This window comes from Chiloscyllium plagiosum, unplaced genomic scaffold (assembly GCF_037043375.1).
Source record: "Chiloscyllium plagiosum isolate Xiang-an unplaced genomic scaffold, Cpla_swu_hap1 HiC_scaffold_8, whole genome shotgun sequence".
In the NCBI taxonomy this organism is placed as follows: domain Eukaryota; kingdom Metazoa; phylum Chordata; class Chondrichthyes; order Orectolobiformes; family Hemiscylliidae; genus Chiloscyllium; species Chiloscyllium plagiosum.
Genome location: NW_028270146.1, coordinates 82,885,465 through 82,911,469, shown reverse-complemented (window position 1 = coordinate 82,911,469; position 26,005 = coordinate 82,885,465). Strand labels below are relative to the sequence as shown.

The 26,005-nt window shown below is 39.3% G+C and overlaps 1 protein-coding gene across 4 annotated transcripts in view; it reads right to left on the bottom strand.

Annotated features, from left to right (window-relative positions):
* Nucleotides 1–21,082, bottom strand: part of g2e3 (G2/M-phase specific E3 ubiquitin protein ligase) — an 82,370-nt gene extending 61,288 nt beyond the window's left edge. The window contains exons 1-6 of one of the 4 annotated variants that reach the window (XM_087990035.1): nt 20,986–21,082; nt 14,219–14,295; nt 13,216–13,307; nt 8,291–8,392; nt 4,756–4,880; nt 1,324–1,489 (exon numbers count right to left, since the gene is read on the bottom strand). In XM_087990035.1, coding sequence (XP_087846161.1) covers nt 1,324–1,489; nt 4,756–4,880; nt 8,291–8,392; nt 13,216–13,307; nt 14,219–14,295; nt 20,986–21,008 — 585 coding nt within the window. In that variant the 5' untranslated portion in view covers nt 21,009–21,082. Of the gene's footprint in view, nt 1–1,323; nt 1,490–4,755; nt 4,881–8,290; nt 8,393–13,215; nt 13,308–13,403; nt 13,534–14,218; nt 14,296–20,985 lie in introns of those variants that run through there. The other 3 variants (XM_087990037.1, XM_087990038.1, XM_087990036.1) reach the window with 3 other exon arrangements.
* Between the last annotated feature and the right edge of the window lie 4,923 nt (nt 21,083–26,005).

Here is a 26,005-nt window from a genome sequence, read left to right as displayed (position 1 = left end):
CAAATGCCTTATTCACTATCCTACCTGCCTGTGACTACACTTTCAAGGAACTATGAATCAGCACTCCAAGGTCTCTTTGCTCAGCAATACTCCCCAGGCCCTTACCATTAAGGTGTATAAGTCCTGCCCGATTTGCTTTTCCAAAATGCAGCACCTCACGTTTATCTAAATTAAACTCCATCGGCCCATTTGATCAAGATCTCGCTGTACTCAGAGGTTAACTTCTTCCCTGTCCACAACACCTTCAATTTTGGGGTCATCTGCAAACTTACTACCTACTAACTTACTAACAATCAGCCACTCAGGAGATTAAGGTCAGGTCTCTCTCCTCAGAGGAGGTACGGAGCTGAATATCAAGCAGCTCACCAGCTCTTTCTACCCTATTTTGGATTGTTTTCTCTGGAATGACAAAGTGTGGGTTTAAGTCAGATCAACTTAGGTGACACAGCCGCTAGTGTTGGCGCTTTTAAGGAAAAAGGTGATGTATCCCAAGCAAGTGAGTAAGCAGCACAGAGGTCATGAAGGTCTAGGAGGAAAGAGCATTGCAAAATGGGAGCAAGTGTAAGGGGATGTTCCATATAATATAGGAACCAAGGAACAGGAGTAGGCCACTCAACCCTGAGAGTCATTCAGTAAGATCATGGCTGATTGAATTTTAACTTCAACTCTCTACTCCTGTAGAAACTATCATAGAGAGAGAAGAGGAGCATAAACTCTACTGGTAGGTAGCTGCATTTACAGAGACTGGAGTGTGAGGCAGCAGTGACAAAGTGATAGTATTTACCTTTGTTACAAGAGAGGTCCATTGACCTTCTTCCTTCACTGCTCAGCATTCCTCAAGATGACCAAGAATGCAATGATCCAAGTGGTAACTTTGAAGCAGGAGGGCAGAGTGTGATGGTTTGGTGTCCTCTGCCAGTCCTGGAGTAAAAGGACATTCCTGTCCTGTATCATACCTGTCAAGCGATGCCAGTTTATCTCGACAATGGCAAGTTCGAGTATGGTGATATGACAGAATCCAGCTAGCATCGGATGAGGGCACTATTGGGGTATGGTAGGTAGTTAATAAAGGAGAGTTTTGGCAATATGCTGAGGAATCTCACTAGGCCTCAGGGAGAGAACCGCTTTGTGAAACTCAGTAAAATTGAAAATTTACAAAATACTGCTAGTTGTTGGTCTCTAAGCATACCCATTTTACAATGGAGACCATCAACCAACAAAAATACTTTCAAAGCTGTAAAGTATATTGGAATTTTTTTGAAGTGAAGACCAAAACCAAAACAATTTCTAAAATTGAAACTCATTCAATATTTTACTACTTACCTGCACACATTGCCTGTGAAACCATGTGTTTTTACAGCAAGGGCTCTTCAAAACCTCATATGATGGAATTGGATCAATGGATTCTAAACAGATAGCACATGTATATGTACTACCTGACCATATAGCGGGTACTTTTTGCTGTGGTCTGTGGTCCCAACAGTAAGATCTAGAATGTTAAAAGGATAAAAACACCAATTTAAAAATTTGCAAGGATGGAAAAAGGGATTCAGCAATTTCCTACAATTTAGCAGAGAGTGACAAATGGCAACGTATAGTAACTCAAGTGGCTGCGGCTAGAAAGTTAATAAATCATTGAGCTGACAGCAAGATGATTTTTATATAAAACCTGAAATATTAATAGTGAGTCAATGTAAAACATTGGTAGGATCACAGATTATTGCATATATTTTGGACTTCATACATAAAAATGCTGTTTGCACAATTGCAAGCAGTGCACGGGTCCTGGAGATCCTTCTTTGCAAAAGAAAATACAAACATTTGATAGAACAACAGATAAAAGGGTAATTTGACAGAGATGCTTAAAATATGAAAGGATGGGCTTGAATAAAATTTTAAAAATCACCAATGCTGGAGTGAAAAAGGATTGAACGAAGCCAGACCACAAGACTATAGGCAAGATGATAAAATGAAGGAGAAAAAAAAACTTTTTTTCCAAAGAAAGTGATGGGAATGGCATGCATTATTAAAATCAGTAACTGGCATGGATTACTTCAATATTTAACAGCAAGTTCAATTGACACTTGAAGACAAAATAAATTGAAGAATATTAAAACAGGGAAAACACATGGGAATAAGACTACTGTTTGCTTGGATGGCAAACACCAACTCAAACTGGGTAGGTAAAAAGGGTTGCTTCAGTGCTCCAATTTATTTTCAAGTTGACAGAATGTGTAAAGAAAATATCAAGTCTGAAAATTGAATGTGTTTTCACCTTTGCATCACAAGGCAATTAACTGCCTGGTTCTTCATTTTAACATACTAAATCACAAACAACAATTAAGCCATATTATCAAGAATTAACTGAATACAGAGAAGTCCAATGCCACAAGACCAAACTGTTTACATATCAAATAGGTTAACAGTCACCAACTTTCAAGGCAATAGTTTCATCAAGTACATTCTGAAGTAGTTCCATCTCATCAAGTGACATGTATATTGCAATATCAACAAGAATAGCTATTCCTTCCTCACTGATATAATAGCCTTATAATCAGACACTTTGGGCAAGCATTAAACAAAAATAAACAAAGGCATCATCAAATTTAAAAAAAGGAATTGAAGTAAATCAGCAGAAGATTAGGTGATGCCGAGCTTGCAATTGGAGAGATAAATAAATGATGGAGCTAAGGAATCTTGACACTTAAAGAATGCATTAGAGACAACAGAAAGCTACAGGAATAAAATTAGTCTGTGCATTAATAAACAGAGATATTGAATGAATGTCAATTGAAGGACAGATTGGGTGTGTTGTAGAACGTTTTGTTGAGGTGCAGTAATAATGACTCTACCACTGTGCAGAAGGCTTGGTCTCAAGGCCCAACTGTGCCAGGAGTGTATAAGCATGGATGATTTGGATTGAAGGATCTGTTTCCACACTGCACAGCTCTTTGACTCGACACAAACACAGGGAATAATCCATTCAAGGAAAGTGACATTTTTAACAGTTTACAACTTTATACAGAGTCATATTAGTTAAGTATTCATTTGAGACATTTATTGGCAGTTTCTTAAATTAAGCAAATCATACACAGGTCATTCACTACGGGATTCACCTAAGTGCTGGGAAGTTTATTCATCCACAATACATATGAAAGCAATATTCAAAGGGGGAAATGACAACTTTTCAATTGAGAAGAAAGCTTCCAAACTCTTAATTTAGACTAATGATATAATATAAAATCCAATGTTCCAAAAATAGAGTGATTGTTTGGGTGCCTAATTTGGGTAGCAACTTATGTATGCAATATATTCAATATAGCAGATATGCAATAAATTTGATAGGAATGTTATCAAAAATAAGCGCTACTAAGCTACGTCATAATTTCATGACCTTCATAGTATTTGGGTGGAAGAAGTTTAGATGCATTTAAATCTGGACTTCGGAATAGAAACACAATGATAGTGATGAGCCCAGAAATCTGGTTCGAACGACAAGGAACAAAACTACCACTGAATCAGTATCCAAACATTTCCTACCTAATACTCACATAGATGCCCACCAGAATATGGACTGCAACAGTTCAAGGTGGGCCCTTTTCTATCTTCAAGGCAACCAAGGATGGGCAATAAATGAAGCTATTTCAGTGTTCCCCAAGGTCAGAGAACAAAGAAAGAAAAAAATCCCACTTTATTATTGGTTAGTGGTCCTGTACATACAGCAAGATGCAATTGGTGATTTCAATTTGTGAAAAACACAACTAGAAATTCTCCCACACAAAAGAGAGCTGCTTACCTGTTTGGGTGTCTAATTTGGGAACAATGTGCATATGCAGCACATTTAACACACTGAAATGCAATACATTTGACAGCTGTGTTATCAAAAATAAAAGTGCTACCAAGTCTCTTAATTTCAAAGATGTCTTTGGCGTTCATAGTATTTGGTTGGAAGAATTTTAACTCTGGATTTCGGATAATGTGGTTGGAAAAGATGATTGAGTGTTACATCTGGGTGTTGTCAACATGTGGAATTTGATGTGTTTTCATCTGTCATCATTGAGGAACATCACGTAGAAGACAAATAGTCGATTACCAAGAAGCAGGAAGAGAAGCCGTTGCAGATAGTTTCCTGGCTACAGCTAGATATAAAAGGAAATGGAGCCAGGCAAGAGTAGTTTCATTCAGCTTGACAACACAAGGAAAGCATGGGAAGAGGACGGCTTGGCTACAGACAGGTTGATAAAGAGGGATAGTTTTCCATAGTCGGTCACATAGAATGCCACAATAACATCGATAAAGGTCTTGTAATACAATGGAGGATTTCAAGCAGAATTGTGGGAAAGGTAGGCACAGATTTGCAAACTGGCAAAATATTCAATGACTTTTGAAGGAAAAAAAAAGGTGGTGAAGGTGCATGAGTGGTTTGCAAGGATTAAGGGGGTGACATTTTAAGGGAAGGGAGATAGAACCCAAGGTTAGAGATCCATTAGCAAAAATGGTGACCAGGAATGGAATGATGTCATCAGTGGTCTGGAGGGAAAACAGATTGAGGGAGCAAAAGGTGAGTGTCCTGGGTGAGAAGAGTTTGGAGAAAGTATAACAGACAGCAGTAGAGACTGTAGAAAAGAGAATTCAGCATGATTAATAGGGAGAAACCTCCGTGAAGTTTGATCTAATGGGCGAGAGGAAAAAGAGAATGGCATTGAATAAACAAAAGACTTTTAACATTCTTTAGTAAATACGTTGAGAACTTACGCAAACTCTCCAGTAAACTGGAAAATACACTGTTTCTCCACACCACAAGGAAAATGATAGCTCCTTGGACATTTCGTAACTGCACAGCCTATTGACGCACCACATTTCCTGCACACTCGACACCTCTATAAAATTTGAATATTAAGCATTTACTGTACTGTTTGAAAAACCAAACATTTTGCAAGCTTTACAAAAATTATGAATTTCCCTTCAGGTTAACAGTCCATTGAAATTATGAATATTTGTTCAAAATAGAATACCACAAACACTGGTTTAAACACATGCTCACAATTCACAAAGCAAAGCAAATATTTATTAAAGATAGTGCAGCTAATTTTTATTAAATTCCTTACAAGTAACAAAAACATATTTAAAATTGGATGTAAAGTGTGATATGGTTGTGGGTATGTTTGCCGAGATTGTTTGCTCTGGTTGTTCATTGCAGTGACCGGTATATATGGTCTAGGTCTATGTGTTTCTTAATTGAGCCCTTGGATGAGTGCCATCCCTCTAGAAATTCTCTGACTCTCCTCTGTTTAGCTTGTCCTATGATTAATGTGTTGCCTCAGTTGAATCAGTATGGATGGCTACTAGGGTCAGCTGGTCGTGATGTTTAGTGGCTAGTAGTCTGTGGATGCAGATTGCTAATTGTCTGCCTGTTTGTCATATATAGTGTTTCGTATAGTATTTACATGGATTCTTGCTAAAGATTCAAGTTAAGCAGAGGACAGCCAGAGGACTTCTAGGGGTATGGCACTCATCCACAGACCCCATCAACAACCACATTGACTAAGACCCAATATAACAGCCACTACCACAAACAACTGGAACTGGCAACTGGAAGCAGCAGAAATGGAATCAAATAAATTTCAGAAGACAGCTAAAAGAGCTAAACCAGTTTGATACCACATACAGGTCAATCTGTAGCTTAAAAGCTTACAGCACATCGAGCATATATCCAATTGTCGAATTTCTGCCTCTACCAGCTTCCATTTCAGGCAGCAAGTTGCAGGTCCCAACGCCACCCAGGGTGGAAAGTCTTTATTTATCTCTAATACTTCTGCAAATTATTTCTGTCACCCGGTTAGCCATTTTCTTTGCCAAGGAAAAACATTCCTTGTTTTCTAGTACATAGGGAGCCTATGTAACTTAGTGCACCTCAATTAAATCTCCAAATCAGCCTATCCATAAATAAAGTACTAATTTGAAGTTGAAACTCTGGAGGATCATATGTCAATGAAGGAAAATGAGGAATGCAAAAAAAAGGACATAGTGGAGGATAGGGTATACATGAAGCTTTTGAAGAGATGAAGTCTGTGGAGGATGAATGGGGCCAGCTGTGAGCCTTTCGAAACAGTCAAGCACGAAGGTGGTAAACTGTTGGATATTAGGTCTGGCTGCAGGTGAGCTGGGCAGGACCAGACCTGTATAAATGTTATCAAAGTGACCGAAGGGACTTGCTGGTAGGATTCGGGGATGGAATCAATGAATATATTGTAAAGACGAAACCAAGATAATGAACTTGTAAAAAAACTGAACAGAAACAAACATAATGCAATCTATGAATTGGGAAAAAACTGTAACTGTAATCCTTATTTCATTCTGCTATTCGTAACATTTGGTGGTGACACCTTGCCACTTGCAAAGCCTACTAATGCTGCTATTGGTATCCCCTATCAGCGGTTGTTTGATCCTTTAACGTTACCATGATACAATCTAGTCTCTTCTCCTAGTTTTCTCCCTGTGTACTTTACAATGTTTCATTGCTCCTCTCCCCTTTAAAATCTTCATGTGGTGTGCTCCTCTCATTTGTCAAAATATCACAGTCCATTCTTCTCTCGTCACCTGCACCAAAAGGAATTACCCAATCTTCCCTTGTTTCCTTACTCTTAATTCACTGATTTGTTGAAATCTTGCATCCTTACATAACATCTAACAGCCAGAAATAATGTGCATTTATATTACACTTCCATCATGCCTCACTCACAAAAGAAAAGCTTTAGACATACCTACAGAGGAACCTTGATTATCTGAACAACATGGGCAGAGGGTATTTTGTTCAGATAATCGAATGTTTGGATAATCGAAAGCCGGATAACACCATTTAGCCAAGCACCTGTGTCTTGCGATTTAATTGGATAATCCAAAATTCAGATAATTGAATGCCGGATAATCAAGGTTCCTCTGTATATCTTTCACTCCAGCATCCCTTTGTTGGTCTACTTTGGCAGTGTAGTTATAGAACAGTTACCTTGTGTCCCTCACTATCCACATGTTCTAACTTCTTCCATCTCATTCACTGCAGAAAAAAACCTGTCCCTCCAGCTCTGTAACCACTTACACTCATACTTCCTTCTATTACATTGATATCTTGCAGCTTTTGGTTTTTTTCAAAACCCCATTGTCTTCAACACAAATGCAACTGCTCGGGACAAATCCTCGAATTTTCATCCCGAACATGCTCCCAAACATTGCTGTCCAAAATTTAAGCAACACTTGTTAGTATAAGTAGCCTATCAGCACAATAGCTCAATTATATCAAAGTGCGTAAAATTTTACGCTCATTGAGTCATAGAGATATCTGTCTCCATGCTCTACCTATAGTCCAACTCATCCAAGCCAACCAGACATCCTAAATAAATTTAGCCCCATTTGCCAACATTTGGCCCATATCCCTCTAAACCCTTCCTATTCATATACCCATCCAGGTGTCTTTTAAATGTTGTAATTGTACCAACCTACATCACTTCCTCTGGCAGCTCATTCCATACACACACCACCCTCATGAAAATGTTGCCCCTTAGGTCCCTTTTAAATTATTTCCCTCTCAACTTAAACCTATCCCCTCTCGTTTGGATCATAAATAGTAGCTTAGCAAAATATATTACATTGAATGGTTCTCTTTATCTATCCTGCTTGCCACTTCCTCCAAAGAATTCTAGCAAACTATTCAGGTATGATTTCCAATCCGCACCTCCCCCACCCCTCACCAAAGTCATGCTGACTCTGTTTTAATTATTTGATGTAATTCTTAATTCCATTACTTTATATGAACTGTAAGTGACGGAATTGGGTTTAAATTAATCAATGTGCGTACAAGTCTTGAAGCAAAAGAATAACGTTCCAATTTTTGAAACTATGCAATGTAATCTGACAGAAAAAGAAATATATCTACCTCCATTTTCAGATTTTGGAAAAATTCTATGCTATCTTAAGTTTGCACTGACTTGTTAAACGGTTAGTGAAGATTCGAATTAGAGAATATTGAAAACAAAGCATAGCATAAAACGAGTCAGCAAATGTTAGTCAATGAGCAATTTGTCTGACAGATCAACTAAACTGACTTATTTGCAAATAGAATAAATAAAAAAACTCCCAACATTGAGACCGAGGTACAGTTTATATTAGGATTCGATGGTGTCAAGCATGGTACATCAACTATGAAAACCTCTACCAAATCACAGAGCAAATATTTCACATAATGAAAACTGAGCAACAAGGAAGAAGCTCAAGTTCATAAGAATATTTGACATACGATTCTTGAAGCTCTCTTCATCTCCTTTTTGATATCAGCTGCTAGGAACCCATAAATTCCTTCATTTTCTTCCCCACGTTGATACAAGCCACTTGACATAATCTATACGAAAATGTCAAAATACACACCAAAATTACATAACTGCATTATTACTTTGTAAGAGAAAACAAAAAGCAAAATTAAATATTAGTTAGGTTGTCTTGAAAGGTCAGCTTCTCATTACAACTGCCAGTTAGCTATTGTCTTTTCAAGCAAATAACTTTAATACTTTGCAGTGATGTAGCAGTAAGTACGACAGTTTCTTACCAAAATGAAACAAAACTGCAGATGCTGGAAATCTGAAACAAAAACAGAAATTGCTGGAAAAGCTCAACAGGTCTGGCAGCTTCTGTGGCGAGAAAACAAAATTAACATTCGGGTCCAGTGACCCTTCTTCAGAAGGGCTTGACCTGAAACATTTACACTGCTTTCTCTCCAGAGAGATGGCCAGACCTGCTGAATTTCTCCAACAATTTCTGTTTTTCATGACAGTTTCTTAGTTTAGCTGTAGTTAAATAAATTACAATAATTATATTAGCTCCTTTGGAGTTGAATATTTCTACTGGATAGGATAGCAGGAACATTTATACATGTTGATTTAAGTTTTCCAAAATAGTGATATTATTTCCTTGGATTGGGACACCACCTGCAGGCTCAGGTTAACTTGCAGATTGTCTTTACACCCAAATTGGGATGCCCTTTGCTCTGTTTTTCCATGCTCAGTTGACTGTAGAGCATTCATTTTGGAAAGGGGCCAAGTCACCTAGGAGAAATGAATCATGGAGTGAGCAATCAGTAAATGTTTACACGTAGAATTGAAGTTTTGGAAGGTGTTAACCCAAAAATGGGCTCCTTCTCCCCATGTTTGCTGCTCATTTTGCAATAAGTGCAGAAGGAAATATCCAGTGATTGGAGAAGCAGTTAGAAGGCGAGTAGTGGTGTTTGAACAAGGTGGCCATGGTCAGGGAAACGCAAGTTTGCCAGGCAAGACCAGAGGGAGAAGACAACTGGCCAGGTGACACCAGATGAGAAAAGGACAGGTAGAAGTTGAGGAGGCTAGTAGAAGCAGATGGCTCAGGTGGGCAGCACTGAGCAGCTGCTGAGGGGAAGGCGGGAGGGTGTGGAGGAGTCAGGGAGCAATGTAAGGGGTTGCAAAGGAATTTGGGTGGGAGTGCTGCATAGACAAGAAGTAAAAAAGAGTGAGAGGAGACTGCAAAGAGGAAGGGCTGGAGATGCCAGTGGCAACAAAAGGAGGCAGGAAGATGGAGAGAGGCTGGCAAAGGGAGTCTATCAATAAAACAATATCTAGCTGTTATTCAGGAAAACAAATTGCAAATAATTAATTTCTTGCAAATTATATTTGTTTTTAAACCAAGGGTCAATTATTGGAAAAAAAATTTGTTGGTAACTTATGGCAGTCGTATTATACCAACTTAAATTGTGTAACACCTGGGAAACTTACCCTTTCCTTATGTTTTGGCTATATTGAGAGTCTAACTACCACATACATCAAAATAAGTACAAAAGGTAATGACAAATAGTGACTATACCTGACATAACAAAGCAGACAGAGAGAATGCAAAGTAAATCTGAAAATAAAAAAAACCCAAAAATCAAAAAAAGATGATCGAGAAATCTCAAAGAACCCTCAATAAAAGAAAATTGACACCGGTTGTACAGTACCACCTTGGTAACCTATATGTGACATGCTAATCAAATGATTGCAGTAAGTGTGCTGGGTCAAAGTGTAACACACTGGTAAGAATCTCAATGCTAGGTATTTTTGTACTAACGCTTAATGTTGCAAAGTTAGCAAAGATAGAACACTTCTACTGCTTTATGGATGACATATTTGTCCAAGTCATGCACCCATTAAAAAAAAAGTGATGCAAGTGACTTTTGTTCTGGAGGCAAATTCCATCCTTTTTCCAAAAGTTTGAGCAAGTCTACCAAATGCTGAGCTTGCTTTTGTGAGGTAATGGCGACTTTGTCACCCAATCTAAAGGATACTCCCAAGATGCCAAAAAATGTCTGAATTGAATGGAGGGATATGTTGTTGATCGTGACTGTGGAGTCTTGAATTTATACAAGATCCCTGACCTTTTCAGAGTTATTGCCAGGCAAAATTCCCCAACTTATCTTTTACATTAACATTGGAGAAGTGGCAAATAGTGAGGGTGAGAGTTGCTTACAATACTACCTGTAGACTTGCAGAAAGAGCAAGTGGCGCGTGGAATAATTTAGAGATATATATTTTTTGGCAGAAGGAGTACACAGAATTAGATGGCAGCACTCTAAACAGTGCAGAGAGATTTGGGTATGTATGTGCTTCCATTTTTGAAAGTGGCAAGGTACATTGAGAAAGTATGGTGAGCAATTATGTGACAGACTTTGGGTTTCATAAGTAGAGGCACTGAACATAAAATCAGAGGTTTAACTCAACCTTGATAAAGTTCTAGTTAGATCCCAACTGGAGTACTGTGCCCAGTTCTGGTCATCCCACCAGAGGAAGGACTGATTTAACTAGTGATAGAGAAGTTTCAAAATTCTTAAGGGAACCTGTAGAAAATGCAGCAGCTTCCACCAAGCACACAAATAAACTTTGGAGATGGAAAGAACAATACAATTGAGCTTTATATGCAGCCATGATTGCTTCTTTCTCATACCACAAGCACTAAAAAGTCAATTATTCATGTCCCAGGCAAAAAACAAGAATTATGGTCAAATACAATTCTAGACATCACATTTTATGGAGAATGTCAATGCCTGGAAATAGGACAGATTTGTTACAACACAGAGACACCATTTATTACTGCTTATGCTGACTCTCTGTATGAGCAATTTACCTGGTGCCACTCTTTTGTCTTCAATAGCCATCTACATTCTTTCTCGAAATAATAATTCCTTACCAATTCCAGGATTAAACCTACCTCCACCACTCAAAGACAATATGATCCAGATCCTAACTGCTCACTGCATTAAAAAAAAACTTTTCCGCATGCCACGATTGCCTCTTGCCAACTAACTTAAATCTGTGTCCACTTGCTCTCTTTCCTTTCACCACCATAACCATTCTTTTCCGTCACTTTATCAGGTCCCTCATGATGTCGAAAACCTTTATTAAATCTCCTCTGAACCTTCTCAAGAAAAGCATTCCCAATTTTGACTTCTTTGCTGGCATTCTCCAAGATGTATCTATATTTATATTTCTCTGTATGGAACTATGCTTAGCACTAGGTATAGAGCCAAAATGATTCTCTGACCTTAGTGTTGCACCAAAAAAAAAAAATCTATAACCAGATCTTGTAAAGCCTGAACTTCATCTGACGAAGGAGCAGCGCTTCAAAAGCTTGGGATTTCAAATAAACCTGTTAGACTATAACCTGGTGTTGTGTGACTTCTGTTAGAGGCATGCAGGCAAACAAGATGAGCATCAGGTTACAGTCAGACAGGTTTATTTGGAAGTACAAATTTTCAGAGCCCTGAACCGTTGCCCAATGTACAGGGAACCCCCAGCTCCTGTCGCGACAGGACAGGTGACAAAGGAATAGTGCCCGAATGCTTATACTTAGAAGCATATCATCATCCGTGATTGTTGTGAACAAAGTAAAAGCATCCACAGGTATCACTAACAAGCAGACTGAGGATATAAATTCTGATGTATTTATTGTCATGTATCTGGTTACAAAATACAGTGAAAAACATGGTGTCACAACTCTCCAGCACAACCTTAAAACAAAAAATAAACCAAAATATTGAAGTAAAAAGGGAGAAAAAAGAAGAAATAAAGAAAGTGTACAACTTTACAGCCCGTCTTAAGTTTTCCATCATGGGCCCTTTACCATGCTGATCCACTAGAATGAAAGTTGCTACTCTTTAGTGCCATCTTGCCTCCACTGACACCCTTGCCACTATGAGTGCAATGCAGACACCGATGCTGCAGAGCACCAAACTAGCCTAAACTCAACTCTGCCACCATGAATCTGGTTTGAGAACAAGAAAGCACGAGAGAACGAAAAAGAGCAAAAAAGAAAAAAGGAAAGCAGATGGAACAGATGAGCACTGGGCTCAAAGTCCTACTCCATCGCCATCTTACCAGAAGTAAGATAACTTCAGCATGAGCAAGTCTTTTCCGTTACGGATTTCATAATAAGCAAGTTGAGAAGTCAACTGAATGATAAAAGTTTAATACTTTATGAAAATTATAGCACATTGTCCAGCGTTCAAACAGGTCCCCAAAGAAATCCATAATGCAAAGTTACTTATTTCATTCAAGGAAGGAGTTGATGTTAAAAGGCTTTTCACCATTTTAATAGTCTGCATCAACTAAAACAAGATCAGCAAGGCAGCCAATGTGTGTAGCCGCAGGAGATTGGGGGGGGGGGGGGGGGGGGGGGGAAAGGAGAAGATACTAAACGTGTATTTTGCATCAGTGTTTACTTTGGAGGTGACCTTATAAGAGGTCTACAAAATCACGAGGGGCATAGATAGGATAAATAGATAAGGTCTATTTCCTGGATGGGGTAAGTCCAGAATTAGAAAGCTTAGGTTTAGGGTGAGAGGGGACAGATATAAAAGGGAGCTCAGGGGGAACATTTTCACACAGAGGGCTGTGTGTGTGTCTGTGTCTGTGGAATGTGCTACCAGAGGAAGTGATGGAGGGTGGTACAACTACAGCATCTGGATGGACATGTGAATAGGAAGGGTTGAGAGGGTTCTGGGCCAAATGCTGGCAAATGGGACTATATTAAGTTAGGATATCTGGTCAGCATGGAGGAGTTGGAAGGGTTTGTTTCGTGCTGTATATCTCTGTGACGAAAATATTTTACTAGATCATTCAAGCAAATAAAAAGCATGACAGTGAAGTAAAAATTATTTCAACTTACTAAACAATAATAATGCAGAGTTATCCCTTTATATGTTTTCTTCTCACCATATTTTTCAGGGCAGTCTTCATTCCGTCGACAAAATGCACAAGCTATGGGAACAAAAACATTCACATTGATAGCCTTGAAATAAAATGAAACTAATTTTGGCATTTGAATAATTTTTTCAAAGACTTCTGTGCCTGGACCTTGAGAAGATTCCACATCAGGATGGAAGTAGCAAATAGGTGCAATAATATCAGTATCCATTCGAAAGAACTTTTCCTGTCTCTTTGAGAGCAGTTATCTTTCTGCCAGGGTCATACTTAAATCACTATAATTTCGGGAAGGCTTCTACCTCAACCTGTGGCAGCAAACAAAAAGCATTACTGATGCATAAAAGGCTATGAGCACGGTTAACTACTGGAGAACTTCTAGGTCACAAACCTAGAAGCGACAGAACAGAATGAATTGTCCAGACTTGGAAGGTCAAACAGTTGATCTTTAGTTTTTGCCAAAACAATTGCAACAGCAGGAAGGATGCTGCCTTGAACGGATTACCTTGGAATTTAAAAAGACAAGATCAGAATATGGTTTGCTCCTTTTTTGCCTTAGAGTGGTACTACTGAAAATAATCATTCACGGACATCAGTTTTGATTCTGTCACAAAGCACTGTAAACTTCAAAGTAAACAGATGGAGGTAGAACGCGTTATCCATTTTTGAATGGCAGTATCAGCAACGTATTTTACATGAAACCAATAATTCACATATGGTTAATAACATCATCCTTCATATTTCTTGAATGGACTTTTTAGATATTTATTTGGGTTAATATAAAAAAAGCTGTAAGAAATGAAATAAATATGATCATGTAAAAAATTATAAAACTTAATGCAAATGATTCATTATACAGATCAAGTTGATTTACTCCTCATTACAGGGTTCCATTTCCTCCACTCTGTCATCTTTGAGATAGTTAGATTAAAAATAAAGACAGTGAATAAAATATCAGCAGTACTCACAAGGATTTTCTCCCTGCTCCAGCTTCTGTTTTTCATTTGTGGCAAAATTAACTGTAGCACCAGATTTGGAAAATTTCCTAGATAAAGGCATATAAAACATTAATGTATAAGCAAAGGATAGATTGTCTAACTACCTGGCTATGAAATTTTCAAGGTTAAATACATCAATTCTCATTTCAAGCACCACAGGTGACAAATCAAAACCCAAAATCTTTTGATCATGCCTGTCTCAATATCACCGTAGCAGTGAATACCATCTGTTTGATAATACTCCTGTGAAGCAGCTTGGGTACTCTGCTTCAAATCAAACTGCTGGCATTGTTGATGTGAAATGCCAAGTTCAATGTCACATATTAGGCCTGTTTATCTGTCAAGGTTGGATAGATAGGCATGCCTATGAATGTAACCCCTATAGTGATAGTTTTATATGAATCAAAACCACTTTGTAATTTAGCAAAATTAGACCACACCTCTATTCTGGATTGAAGGTAAAAAAAATGTTATATTGAACCTGGAGATGTATCAAGAATAAAAGCCAAATGTCATTATTGATGAATTAAATTGAAACTTTAAAAAAAACATTAAAAAAAAGTGACCTTAAGTGCAAATAATTGTTGTAATTGAGCAAATTGTGAACTTTCACCAGAATTATATTACATCTTTGATCCTTGGTGTATAATAGCCATTATGCTATTTTCAGATATAGTTCTATAGTCACTTTTTTAAAAAAAAAATGAACACCAAGAGAATCCAGGAATGTTTTTTGGAAAATTTCAATGAATAGATCTATAACCACTGTAGCCACCACTTTTGAGACTTGTGCAAGGCACTAGTTGGGCCACAGCTGAAGTACTGCACTCACTAAGTGCTACATTTTAGAAAGGATGTGAAAAGCAATGCAGAGGAGATTTACAAAAATAGTTCCAGAGATGAAGAACTTCAGTTATGAAGACTGAAGAAATTAGGACTGTTTTCCTGGGAGAAGGCTGAAGGGAGATCTGAGAGGCAGTTGGTTAGCTCACTGAGCTAATCAACTACCTCATCGACAACCTGAGCTACAGATCTTCATGAAAACTGTAAAGATCTGAGAGAGACGTTCCAAATCATGAGTGATCCAGAGTAAATGGGGAGAAATGTTCATTTGTTTCACATATTTCTCTAATTAAATAATTAGCAAATTCAAATCCATTATTATTCCAAAACTTGGCCAGTGTCTCAAGTCAATTCCTAACCTTTCTCATGACCTTGTTTATAATCACTATCTTGTCCTTGCTCTGTACAATTATAGGAGAACCAAATTAAAAAAAAAAGTCATACTGAACATAAAGCGTTTGCTGTGCTTCTCTCTCCACAGATGCTGCCAGATCCTAGTTTCACCAGCACCTTCTGTTTTTAATTACGGATTTTCAGCATTTGCAATACTTTGCTTTTGAGTACAGCATGATCAAAACCGACTGTAATGTTCTCATGGGTAGGATGAAATCATTTCAGTCTTTCTTCTATCCCTTTAAAGTCACGTGCTCATGGAAGGCCTACAATAGAATGTAGTGGTCTGACTTATTTTTAAAAAACACAGACCTCTAAGCCTTAAATATTCTGCAACCATGTCTGTAATCTTTAGCAGGACTTTAACTCACCTTTATTGACAAATATATTTTAAAAAAAGTGGGGAACTTTAAAATAATTTTTTGTTCTCATGTGATACCACTGACTAAGGGATATAATACTGTCCTGCTTTCCAAAACACTTCTCATACAGTCCAGTTTCATTTATGCCTTTTGTCATGGAAGACCAGCATATCTCACTATTTTACTGTAGCCCCTAAAATTGTTTTTCCAGCTTTTGTTTCTTTTTAAAACAACATGGAATCTCTTTTCATTTCAGTAACCTCAATTGTCTTCATCACCAAATCCAATGCAAGTTAGAACCTTCATACTTAACATTGCATCAATTTTCACTGGGTACATCAGAGTAAGGTCAGCAAGTATTGAACCGATCTATTCCACACACTGGCAAAATGAAAGCAACACATGCAGTTAACAAGTGCACAGCTAACACACTCATTGCCAGGCTAAAACTTCTTTCTTATTGATTATCAACATCTTCAGCAAAAACTTCTATGTTACTTCAAAAGATACTGTTTTTTCATTTTGAATAGATCATCTTACTAATACAATCATGTGAATCATCTATGCACTTGGCATTCCTCGGTTTATCTGATTATGGCATTTCCGATCCTTTCTTTTGCTACAATTTCTATTTTGAATAAAAATGGTGCTTTAACATTTATTTCACCAGACTATAAAGCTGTTCTTACACAGTTACCTGTGACCAGAATTGAGATGATTTCAAAGAGGAACAATCATGGAATCATGTATTATTTCTGACACTATGAAATGCATCATTTGCTCCACCAAATGAAAATGACTACCTACCCTGAATCTGAGGCAGCACCCGTTTGATATTACATGCAGCCTCTCTCCAAGAACTAAGCCTTACTTAGGACTAGGAGTCTAGCCATACATGATAACCCAACAGCAATCTAAATTTTGACACAAAAGTAGGAATTTTGAAATTGTATAAAAAGACATTGTTTGCTTTTAAATAATGCAAACAACCTATTAAAGTCCAGAATATAATCCTCCATTGACTGTCGCTCTAATCTTTTGAAGTGTATCAAAATCTTACATTTCCTAAGCATTCAATAAATCTTGTAAACTTCATCCTCAAAACCTTATTAAGCATCCAATTAAGTTTGAGCTGATGCCTTTCAGTTGAAAATACTTTGCTTCCAATATTACCTTTGTTGAAAAGTGACAAAGCCAAGACGTTGCTTTGTTTCCTCCTTAGTAAAATCAGAATCTATTTCCATGCTCTTCTACTGGTCATATGGCTCAGAATCTGAAAACATTTCAGGTAATCTGGCACCTTACATTCTGCCATTTCTAATAACCATAATTACTTACCTTCTTTTTGATTTCATTTTCTTAGTTTCCACCACCCATCTATAGACAACCATCGCAAAGTTAAAAAGACAAAAAAAAACTGGAGATGCTGAAATCCAAGGTGGGTAGCCAAGCAGGAGGCTTGCCATATAATATGTCTGACAGTGAATTGGTAAAGGAAGGAATTAGAGGCAGTATATTTATTCAGTGAAAATTACCAGCGTATGCCTCTTACTGGCACAGGAGTAGTGTGGAGGTAAGTGTGGTGGTATAAAACATTAAGTTTAAAAAAAAGTTACATTACAGATATTATTACACACCTCTGGAGCATGTGGGGTTTGAAGTCAGGCCTCCTGATTTAGAGGTAGGGACACTACAACAGCATCAAAAGAGTTCTCTTAAAACGTAGTCAAGAGTGTGATGCTGAAAAAAAACAACAGGTCAGGCTGCATCTGAGGAGCAGGAGAATCGACCTTTCGGGCATAAGCCCTTATCAGACATTAGGGGTGTGTGCGTGTGTGTGTAGCTGAGAATGAATGTGATAGGCAGATGAAGGAGAGAGAGGGAGAAGGTAACAGGTCGGACAGGACGGTGGAGCAGATAGTTGGGAAAAGGTGATGGATAGGTCAAGAGGGCGGTACCGAGTTGGAGGTTTCGGACTGGGATAAGGTGGAGGGAGAGGAAATGAGGAAACTGGTGAAATCCACATTGATCCCACATAGCTGCAGGGCCCCTGAGCATCTCATATTCCGCCTTGGGACCCTGCAACCACAGGGTCATTATCTGCTTCACAGTCCTCTTCGACCTATCACCTTCTCCCTCACCTTCACCTCCTTATCACATTCTCAGCTGCCCTTCGTCTGCAGGTTCTTTAATCTTAACTGCTACAATCAGAAATTGTAGATGATGGAGTTTTACAATAGAATTTTGTCTGAAGTCATGGAGAATTGAAAAGAGAATATTGGTAGCAGCACCTGGACAAATTTGGGAGCGACAAAGTTATAAATAGGAGCTTCAACAGTACATGAACATGCTGAATGTGGAAGTACATTGTTGCAATGTCAGACTTTCTGCAGTCTATTCCAGAACAAGACAGTGAAAAAAAAAATGAGGCAAGAATATGACGTTTGAAGGCCAAAAACCATTGCATTAGCCTCCCAGTTCATGGGAAGAACTTTAATATCAGCCAAATATTGTCAGAGAATAGCTCCAGTAAGGTATCAGTGGTAGCCCTTCATTTAATCAGCATGTATGTACAAGCTGACCTGATTTGCGGATCATGTCACAAAAACACAGTATGGGGACAAAGAAAAAGAGAGGGTCACTGATGCTCTTGAACTCAGGAACTGACAACATGAAGCTGAGATAAAAAGACAATGTTGGAAGATGCTAGGCATTCTGTAATTGTTAGTGGATAGCTAGAGGGAGTGACAGTAATCCCACAAAACAGGACTATGAAAGAAAAATGTAGGAGGAGCTCTATGGATAGAGGCATTAAGGAATACAGTGTATGCTCCTGCTTTGAATTTAGAAATCACTTAATTACTTACACATTGATATCTGCCATAATTTGAGATATATAACCATGTGGTCAGTGACTTTACCTTTCAGCACATTGACTTTTGTTTTTGAGTTGTTCTTTTAACTGCTGTGCAACTTGAAACCACGGATACTAGAACCTCTTCCCGAATAATGAAGAATTAGGAGACAGAAGCCCCACAGGCTCCAAGTTAATGATAATGGCGGAACAGTGATAGTAGATTACTTCATGATAAAGTGTTTGGAGCGGAGACGGAGGGGTTATCTTATAGAAGTTTATAAAAACATGAAGGACATGGATAGGGTAAAAAGACAAGGTCTTTCCCCTGGGGCAGGGGGTCCATAACTAGGTGGCAGAGGTTTAGGTTAAGGGGAAATTTTTTTTTAAAAGAGGCCCAAGGGGCAACCTTTTCACTAGGTTCGTGCTGCATGGAATAAGCTGCCAGAGTAATTGTTGAATGCTGGTACAATTACAACATTTAAAAGGCATCTGGATGGGTAGATGAATAGGAAGGGTTTAGTCCAAGTGCTGGAAAATGGGACTAGGATGTCTGTTTTGCATGGACTAGTTGGACTGAAGGGTATGCAACCATGCAGTACATCTTTATGACTATTAACCTGAGGTGAATCAATAGATTATAAAAAACATTTGAGATCTATAAACAAGGAAACAATTTGGAAAAAGATAAACTGAAACAAGTTGGCAAGACTTTGAGGCAAGTCGCATTTTGTACGCATTTCAAGTACAGTGGAAAGCTCCGGCAGGAGTCTAGACTCCAGTGGAAGAGAGACAGCAAAAGAAACCAAGATCTTCCAGAAATAGAATATTCTGGATGCCTATCTTAATAAATGCTACATACTGGACCGAGTGACAGATGGGAGAAAAAAAATGGAGCACCACTGTCAGGAGATGGAGATAGCCATACAGAAATACAAGTATCTTCAGATGCTTTGGACTACAGCCATGATGGTTCAGATCTAGAACATTATTTAACTTCTCCCACAATTATAAGAAATTTGGCATGTCACCTAAAACAGTATTTCACTTGTGACTTAACTGATCAGTTAGAGAAACAGAGGGACCAAATCTCTGCTAAAAAATAAAATCAAAATGCACCCAGCTGAAATCTATACAGCAGAGCAAAACAGAAAGCACTTTACAGAGTTTGATTTTATTTGCAATATTCTGCAACTTGTACATATTTGTTACGGGAAAGATGGGCTCAATAAGGAATGCAAAAATTGGATCGGATATTATTGTTGATTGAAAAGTTAAGCAAGATTTTCAGATAAAAAATGAGCAATACTTTGGTAAAAGAATGAAATGAAGCTATTGCTCATGCTAAACTACAGAAGCCAAGAATAAAACAAAAGAGGAACATTGAAGTTACTGTTTTTTGACAAGTCAAAATATTCTCAAAGTTCAACAATACTATGTGATGTGAAGGTATCGGTGTTGGACTGGGGTGGGCAAACTTTAACAATCACAACACCAGATTATAGTCCAACAGATTTATTTGTGTGTACAAGCTTGCAGAGCTAGCTACCAGTTGAAGGAGCAGCACCGCAAAAGCTAGTGCTTCCAAATAAACCTGTTGTGTGATTTTTAAACAATATTTTGAGCACAGCAGTCAAATTATAGAACATGCCTCAAAAGGCTTCACATAAAGAAGCAAAAGGAACAGGATGACAATGTTAGGACGAGAGGAATAAACTGAAAAGTTTGGAGGTTCTTGAATGAAGCAGCAAGACAGTGAGAAAATAGCTTGGAAGTAGGTTTCCAATCAATAGAGACGATGGCTCAAAGAACAAACAGTGACAGAGATCCCGAAAGATACAGCTACTAGGTTACGACAATTAATCACATACAAATTTAATAGAACAAGTTGAAATAACGACAAACTACAACAAAACTCAGTGGTTTATTCATGAGATAACTCTCGACATCCAATGCACTGACGACACAATCCACTGTAGGAATGCCGTCTCTTTAAAGTCTCATTCTCAACACGCTCACGTTACCAACTTGACAGGAATTGAGAGGGCAGACTCCATGTCACTTCTTCCCAACAGCGTCAGCCCCTCTTACAGATATCGAAAAGAAACACGACCTCCATCACAACATTTATCCTTTAGCCAAACGGGCTTCAGGCTCAGGGACGGAGCCGGGATCCAGGCCGCGGGCGTCCCTTCGACTTACCTAAGGCCGGCTCAGACACTGGCCCCGGAGTCTAACCCACTATCTCACCCGCCTGGTTTCATCTGAGCGCATAGCCCACTCACCGACAAGCCGTCTCCCCCATCATCTGTCTCAGGCGCTTCCACCAGCTCCTCTCCTCCCTCTTTGTTATCCTTCAACGGCGCTTAGATTCAAATTCACAACTTCCGGTCCTCATCCCGGAAGTGACCTGCTCCCGAGCACAAGAGCCGGGGACTTAGCGCCGTTCTGATTGGCCGGCGGACAGCACTTTCCGATTGGCTCACCGCAGGGGCGTCAGCCACAGGCTGCCGTGTGATTGGCTTCTAAAGGAAGCGCTTGGTTTAAATAGTCGTCGGTGGGTGTCTACACGACAGGAGAGAAACCATTCGAGTAAAGGGGGGGGGGGGGGGGAAGATCGCTGATTCCTATCTGAACACGATTTTTTTTGGGAGGGCATATTGTACTGGTGAAAAAAAACTGAGACAGCGTGGGAAAGGAGAGGGACAAGCAGTGGCAGGAGAGGGAAGGGCAGGCAGTGGGAGAGGAAGAGTGTGAGAAAGGGGCAAGTCCACGAATTGTGGAACGTGCCTCCTTAGCATTTCTGGGATGCAGTCCTCGTGACAACATCTCCACCAATCAGGGTCGACTTTTCTGGTTTGAATATAAACAATAAGTTTGACAGTTAATTGTCAGAGCGAATTACTGCAGATATTGGAATCTGCACTGAAAATGATGGACATCAGAGTAGCATCCGTCGAGAGAGGGAGGAAGCTAACATTTTCAAGTCTAGATGATCTGGAAGTTGTGAAACTTGAAAGTATTCAGAAAAGATTTACAGAGGAACCTCAATTATCCAGCAATTGATTATCTGAATGCTCGATTACCCAGCAAGGTCACAAGGTCCCAATGCGCAGCTAAACTATGTTTCCAGGCATTCGATTATCTGGAATTTGATTCACCGAATGAAATGCTTCCCACCCATGTCCTTTGGATAATTGAGGTTCCTCTGTATGAGGATGTTGCCAGGGTTGGAGGATTTGAGCTATAGGGAGAGGCCGAATAGCCTGGGGCTGTTTTCCCTGGAGTGTCAGAGGCTGAGGGGTGGCCTTTTAGAGGTTTATAAAATCATGAGGGGCACGTGGATAGGGTAAAAAGACAAGAACTAGAGGGTACAGATTTAGGATGAGAAGGGAAAATTTTAAAAGGGACCAAAGGGGCAACTTTTTTCATGCAAAGAATGCGTGTATGGAATGAGCTGCCAGAGGTAGTAGTGGAGGTTGATACAATTACAACATTTAAGCGGCATCTGGATGTGTAAATTAATAGGAAGGGTTTAGAGGCATATGCGCTAAATGCTGGCAAGTGGGACTAGATTAGATTCGGATATCTGGTCGGTATGGACAAATTGGACTAAAGGATCTGTTTCGGTGCTGTACATCTCTATGACTCTTTGTCAGAGCTGAAGTTAATTGTTTTCTGTTCCATGCTTCATGCAAGCCAATCAGACTCCACTTACCAACCAATCATGACGCTTATGTGCATCATAAATTGTTGTTCCCTTTGAGATTTGGTATTCTGGTGATTCCGAAAGAAGAAAGTAAGATGCAAAGCTTTGACAGCACACTTTTTTTGAATTGAATTGTCACGTGTGAAAAACTTTGCCATGCGAGCAATACAGGCAGATCAATCAATATGGAGTTCACTCCAGACAAGTGTGACGTGATGCATTTCGGCAAGTCTAATTCTAGAGCGAATTATAAAGTAAACGGAAGAGCCTTGGGAAAAGCTGATGAGCAGAGAGATCTAGGAGTGCAGGTCTATTGTACCCAAAAGGTTGCTGCACAGGTGGATAGAGTGGTCAAGAAAGCATATGGTATGCTTGCCTTCATTGGACAAGGTATTGAGTATAAGAGCTGGCAAGTCATGTTAAAATTGTACAAGACATTGGTTCGGCCATATTTAGAATACTGTGTCCGGTTCTGGTCGCCACATTACCAAAAGGATGTGCACGATTTGGAGAGGATGCAGAGAAGGTTTACGAGGATGTTGCCTGGTATGAAGGGTGCTAGCTATGAAGAGAGATTGAGTAGGTTAGGTTTGTTTTCATTAGAAAAAAAGGAGATCAAGGGGAGACCTGGTTGAAGTTTTCAAAATCGTTAAGGCTTAGACAGGGTAGAGAGCGCTAAGCTTTTTCCCAGCGTGAAGGAACCAATGCGAGACGTCACGCTTTCAAGGTGAGAGGTGAAAAGTTTAAGGGAGATATACATGGCAAGTACTTTATACAGAGGGTGGGGGGTGTCTGGAACATGTTGCCAGCAGAGGTGGTAGAGGCAGGCACAGTAGATTCATTTAAGATGCGTCTGGACAGATGCATTAGTAGGTGGGGAGCAGAGGGATACCGATGCTTAGGAATTGGGCGACAGGTTTAGACAGTAGATTTGGATCGGCTCAGGCTTGGAGGGCCAAAGGACTTTTCCTGCGCTGTAAATTTTCTTAGTTCTTTCTTTATCACAGAGTTAAGTAGCATAGATAAGTAAATAATAGATAAACAGCCGCACAAACAAAACCAGTTACAGGCGAATGTTAAGAGTTTGTGAGTCCATTCAGTATTCTAACAACAGTAGGGAGGAAACTGTTTTAAAACCAGCGGGTGCGCGTGTTCAGGCTTCTGTACCTTCTCCCCAGTGGTAGAGGTTGTAGAAAAACATTGCCAGGGTGGGATGGATCTTTGAGAATGCTGGCGGCCTTTCCTTGACAGCGGGCCCAGTAGATGGATTCTATAGATGGGAGGTTGGCCTTTGTGGTCGTCCGGGCCGGGTTCACCACTCTCTGTAACCGTCTCCGATCTTGATTGGTACAGTTGCCATACCAGGTAGTGATATACCCAGACAGAATGCTCTGGATGGCGCACCTATAAAAGTTGGCAAGGGTATTTGCCGTCATGCCAAATTTTCTCAGCTGCCTGAGGAAGAAGAGATGTTGTTGGGCCTTTGTAACCAGTGCGCCCACATGAAGAGTCCAAGAAAGCTTGTTGTGGATGACCACTCCCAGGACCTTGACATTCTCCACTTGTTCCACCTCTGTGCTGTTGATGTGTGGGGGGGGGCATGAGTACATCCTGCCGAAAGTCAATAATTTTTTTCTGCAATACTCAAATCCTCTGATATCAACCAAGCTTCAATTAGTAGTATCTCAGTAGATGCTGATGTTGGACTGCCCTTCTTGCTACCAGACATAGAAGCACAAGTAATCCATTCTTTCAATCAAACCTTAGCCATTCAATGAGATCATGGCTGATCTAATCATTCTCAACTCCACTTTCTTACCTTATCCCCATAACCTGAATTCATTTACTGATTAAAATCTATCTCCGTATTGACTATATTTTATGACCCAGTCTTCAGTAAAGAATTCCACAGATACACTGATTTCTACCTTAAATGGGTGACCCTTTAATTCTGAGATTATGCCCTCTGCTCTTAGACTTTCTCACAAGGGAAAACAACCTCTCTGCATCTACCCTATCAATCTTCCTAAAACTCTTATATTTCAATATGGTCTCTTCTCAGATTTCTAAATTCCTGGGACTGGTGGAAATGCAAGGAGAACCAGAAACACTAAGTATTAAACCAATTGAATTGAATTAGGTTTATTATCACATGTACTCAAGTACTGAAGAACAGTGGAAAGTCACACCTCACGACTTCATCTTAGATACAAAGTACCTGGGTACAAATCTTAGATAAGCGCAGCAGGTCAGGCAGCATCCAAGGAACAGGAGAATCGACGTTTCGGGCATAAGCCCTTCCTGAAGAAGGACTTATGCCCGAAACGTCGATTCTCCTGTTCCTTGGATGCTGCCTGACCTGCTGCGCTTTTCCAGCAACACATTTTCAGCTCTGATCTCCAGCACCTGCAGCCCTCACTTTCTCCTACAAATCTTAGATACAAAATAGAGAAATAAAGAAAAATGTTATATCACTTTTCAGTGATTCATAGTGCAAATTAGAAAATAAGAAATGAAGTTGAAAGGCCTGACCAAGCTCACAAGCTGCTGACCGCCCCTACTCCATTTTGCCCTTCAGCAGTTCCGTTCCATGTCTCCAGTCTGCTCTCGGTCCAGGCCTCCAGCCTGCTCCTCTCCATGCATTTAATTAGATCTAAAGCACCTGATCATGAAAAAGAATTAAAGTGGCTTGAAATGAAAAATGAACTGGAACTTAATTTGTTTTACCTCAAGTTCAACCATTTTAAGAGGAACTAAAAAGCATGAGAAAGAGAATTTAAGAGCCTGGAGCTAAAGATTCAAATGGGAGAAGGAAAAAGAGAAGAGAGATTTGAAATGTCAGTTTAAAATGATGCAATTAAAAAAAGAGACATCAGGTGGCAAAGGTGACTCTGAGAGGAAATTCCTGGTTATAATCTAAAGTCCGGCAGGGAAATATTTAAGTGTGGACAGACCTTACCAAAATTTATAGGAAATGATGTGGAGATATTCTTTATAAATTGAGGAAATAGTGAAACAAGTGCAGCAGCTGATAAAAAGTTGGCCATTGCCCCAACAGAACAAATTGACAGAACACATGAAATTCAATGGTTTATATTGCTGTAATAATCGTTACTCTGGATACATATGAATTAGTTCTCAAGGCATTCAGGTAAAAGTTATAAAGTTTGTGTAAGCACCAAATGTATATTAAACTTGAAAGGATAACGGGGTTTTTACTGATAGGTATGCGGCATTATGAATAAATAACACAAGTGAAGCTCTGAGATAAACTATCTTCAAAGAATTTAAAAACTACTACCTTTTGTATTCGAGACCCATGTTGAAGAGCAGAGGGTTCCAACTGCCACAGAGGCAATAGAAATTGTTCACAATTATGTGCTGATCCATAAAACTAAGCTTTATTCCATTACCTCATAAACTTGAGGATAGAGAATGGGAAAGTAAAAGGAATGCAGGTAGTCAGGATAAAGATAGAGCAGCTGAGAATTCCCCAAGATCCTCTCCTTGCATCAGAAAGAAAGCGGCTGAGGGCGGAAGAGAAAATCCAAAGCCTAAGTGTTTCTGTTATATAAAGTAGAACGCCTTTGTTAAAT